The sequence below is a fragment of the Procambarus clarkii genome, chromosome 58, assembly GCF_040958095.1.
Source record: "Procambarus clarkii isolate CNS0578487 chromosome 58, FALCON_Pclarkii_2.0, whole genome shotgun sequence".
In the NCBI taxonomy this organism is placed as follows: Eukaryota; Metazoa; Arthropoda; class Malacostraca; order Decapoda; family Cambaridae; genus Procambarus; species Procambarus clarkii.
The window spans coordinates 34,150,914-34,154,901 of record NC_091207.1 but is presented as its reverse complement, the minus strand read 5'-3'; the positions used below and the strand labels follow the sequence as shown (position 1 = coordinate 34,154,901).

The following is a 3,988-nucleotide window of genomic DNA, read 5'->3' as shown; positions in this document are numbered from 1 at the left end:
CAGGGTTTTCTCAAATTTTCTTTCATAGCCGGTCTATGGCCCCTGGGTTTTACGAACTTTTTTTCCCAAGCCGGTCTATGGCCCCTGGGTTTTATGAATTTTTTTTCCCAAGCCGGTCTATGGCGTGTATGTTAAATAAACCAAATTTTTCACTTTTGACAATTGAGCACCTGCTACATCCAGATTCTAGGGAGGAAAGGAATATAATATAATATCTAATATATCTATCTGTGTGAAATAGATTAAATCCATTTATTTGATATTCAGCTAATAGTTCTGTATTTTCTACATTCATCCATGTTTTGGTAAGTGCAATAATATGTATTGTTTCATTGCAGATTAGAGATTCAAGATAGTTCTAGATTTCCGAAGTACTGAAACGCGCGCCATACAGGCTTGGTGGATCTAGGTGCAAGGTAAAATTATTTACATTTACTTTTGTATTTATATGCATATATGCATTTATATGCATTATTCTCTAGAATAATAGATCTCGTAATAATTTTGCAAAAATAGTGGCATTTACTATTTTAAAAAGCTCGGGTGCAGGGGGGGGGGGGGGTTGTGTAAAAGCCTGGTTTGTGCCTCGGAGAGGCTATGGGATCCAGTAAGATCGTCCTTCCTTTCCTCCCTAGAATCTGGATGTAGCAGGTGCTCAATTGTCAAAAGTGAAAAATTGGTTTTGTCTTCCGAATGCACCATTTCTGTAAATTTGCTAATAATCTTTTAAAAATAGTAAATGCCATTATTTTTGCAAAATTATTTCGAGATCTATTATACTAATAACGGTTTGATAAAATACAGTAGACTGCCTACTGGTTTTACCTGTAATAAGGTTTGATACAGATGATTATGATTATGGTTTTGGCCTCCACCACCCTCTCACCTAACTTGTTCCAACCATGTCTACCACGCTGCTTGCGAAAGTTAATTTTCTAATATTTCTGTGGCATCTTTGTTTGGTTACCTTTTACAATATCTTCTTTTTATTCTACCATCTAGTTTTGGCATTTTATGCCTCTAACCTGGGAGCCACTTATTGGCAAGTCTATACCTTTACCAGTTGATGTGATTCTTTAGATATGGGCACCATATCTCCAGGTGTCCTACACAATTAGCTTTAATTAAATTTTCCAAAATTATCACTTACACTTGTAATACAGGGTTCTAGGTTCCCTATAGTGTCCTTTATTGAAATAGAGTTTAACAACAATTTCAATGTCCCTATTTTCTTTTAGATTATATCTCAACATATAATTAATGTCCAACAGGACATGATTACTCTTTCCAATGGGAGGATGGTATTGAATATTTGATCTAGTACTGATGGAATAATTTATATAATAATCACTAGAAATTATTTCGATAAGAATTTGAATTTATGCATGTCTTTGTTTTGGCATGCCTCTATTTCCATATGTTACATTTCTGCATGTCTCCAATTCTGGAAGTGTTCACTTTTGCATGTGCCTGACAAGGATGTTATATGCACCAGCTTTAATTATCACACATTGTATATAATGAATGACTTATTTTTAGAATTTTAATACATATTGCATCTGTCAATACATTATTAACAATAATATAGGTAATATGGTAGTCTAATGTAGAAATTTGACACTCTTTAACAGAATGTACGAGTATAAGCGAAAAAAGCGACTCCAATACAACAACAGTGTTGTGTAGTGTAGTACTTGTGTGCTTGTTAATGACTTGTATTCCAGTCTTGTGGGTATCTCCTTTCCCCTACGGGCCAACTGCTTTGTTCTTACCTAGCATTTTGCTTTGTTTGGGTATGAATGTTTGTGTGCCGTATATTTTGCAAAATTTGCCATATATCTCATTATTTACTCCTCTGCCTAGCAACAAGTCTGTCTAATTATACTCATTAACTGTTTTTCAAAGTTCCCCATAGTGTCCTTTATTGAAATCGAGTTCATGAACCGTTTCAATGTTCTTATTTTCTTCTAGATTATATCTTAAAGTATATTTAAATGTTATTGTTATTATTGTTATTAAATGTTATTGTGACATTGCATTGCAATTGAGCTATGTTGTTTACCATACCGTTCATTTCGTGAGTATAAGTATAGATGCCACACTTGTGACAGGTAAAACCATGCCTTTTTTGAAAAACAGCACCGTCTGTTGCACGTAAGAGCAACCCACACTATATTATGTTGCGATATTATTTCAATATTTCCGATTGTATTGATAATTTGAATTTTCATAGATTTCAATTTATTTTCATTTCGATTTAATAATTTTGTGTGACATTGCATTGAAATTGAGCTGTGTTGTTTACCATACTGTTCATTTCATGAGTATAGTTTATTTTTTTATTTTTTTCATTTCATTTTTTTAGCTGTTCTTATTTTTCAGTGATGGGAATATCAGATCATTTGATGTTCCCAATTTTCTGATGGAAGCATCAGACCATTATAGAATGCATCGGATGAGGTAGTTTGGAATGGTGGGGAGGACGAGAGGGGGGTATGGTGGGGAAGACGAGGGGACAGAGGAGAGGGTAATGGTGGGGAGGACGAGGGGACTGGGGAGTTGGGGATGGTGGGGACAGGGGAATGCTGGGGAGGACAAAGGGACAGGTGAATGGGAGATGGTGGGGGAGGAAGAAGGACAGGGGAGGGGAAAATGGTAAGGAGGACAATGGGACAGGGAAGTGGGAATAGTGGGGATGATGTGGGGACAGGGAAGTGGGAAGGACGAGAGGACTGTGGAATGGGGAATAGCAAAGTGAATTATAATTATATATATTAATTAATTCTTATAAATTTCCAGAAGCCTGTATCAACACCCACACTAATGCAACTGAAAGAGATGTTGAGACAAGTATTGCTGATATGTTGAAGAACGCCCCAAACAAACTCGGTGGAAACAGATACAAGGTAAAGTTTGCCAATTTGCTGTAGTCTAATTCAATTTTTTTTAGTAATCTTCGAGAACATTTATGCTATGAATAAGATAAAATAATGTAACTGATTTTGATTTATTTACTATTTATTATTTATTTACCGTTATTAGTATAATAGATCTCGTAATAATTTTGCAAAAATAATGGCATTTACTATTTTAAAAAGCTCGGGTGCAGGGGGGGGGGGGGTTATGTAAAAGCCTGGTTTGTGCCTCGGAGAGGCTATGGGATCCAGTAAGATCGTCCTTCCTTTCCTCCCTAGAATCTGGATGTAGCAGGTGCTCAATTGTCAAAAGTGAAAAATTGGTTTTGTCTTCCGAATGCACCATTTCTGTAAATTTGCTAATAATCTTTTAAAAATAGTAAATGCCATTATTTTTGCAAAATTATTACGAGATCTATTATACTAATAACGGTTTGATAAAATACAGTAGACTGCCTACTGGTTTTACCTGTAATAAGGTTTGATACAGATGATTATGATTATGGTTTTGGCCTCCACCACCCTCTCACCTAACTTGTTCCAACCATGTCTACCACGGTTTTGTCTTCCGAATGCACCATTTCTGTAAATTTGCTAATAATCTTTTAAAAATAGTAAATGCCATTATTTTTGCAAAATTATTACGAGATCTATTATACTAATAACGGTTTGATAAAATACAGTAGACTGCCTACTGGTTTTACCTGTAATAATGTTTGATACAGATGATTATGATTATGGTTTTGGCCTCCACCACCCTCTCACCTAACTTGTTCCAACCATGTCTACCACGGTTTTGTCTTCCGAATGCACCATTTCTGTAAATTTGCTAATAATCTTTTAAAAATAGTAAATGCCATTATTTTTGCAAAATTCCTGAATATTGTCAAAATGACGGAAACCCATATGTCAAAAACACATGGAGATATACCAATCCTGGAAGACATTCTTCCATCCCCACTTGAAACTGTTGAGCAGGTGGAAAGTCTGTCACATGAGCTAAAAGTTAACAGTGAATATAAAAAGAGTATGGTAAGTGTTGCTTAATTCTTTTAGCCTGAGTATGGTAAGTG

The 3,988-nt window shown here is 35.4% G+C and overlaps 1 protein-coding gene across 1 annotated transcript in view; it reads left to right on the top strand.

Moving 5' to 3' along the window:
- The first annotated feature begins 340 nt into the window (after positions 1–340).
- The window catches only part of LOC138353495 (uncharacterized), a 5,633-nt gene continuing 1,985 nt past the window's right edge, over positions 341–3,988 (top strand). The window contains exons 1-2 of the mRNA XM_069306473.1: positions 341–416; positions 2,800–2,906. Of these exons, the coding sequence (XP_069162574.1) occupies positions 2,862–2,906 (45 nt within the window). The 5' untranslated portion in view covers positions 341–416; positions 2,800–2,861. The remainder of the gene's footprint in view (positions 417–2,799; positions 2,907–3,988) is intronic.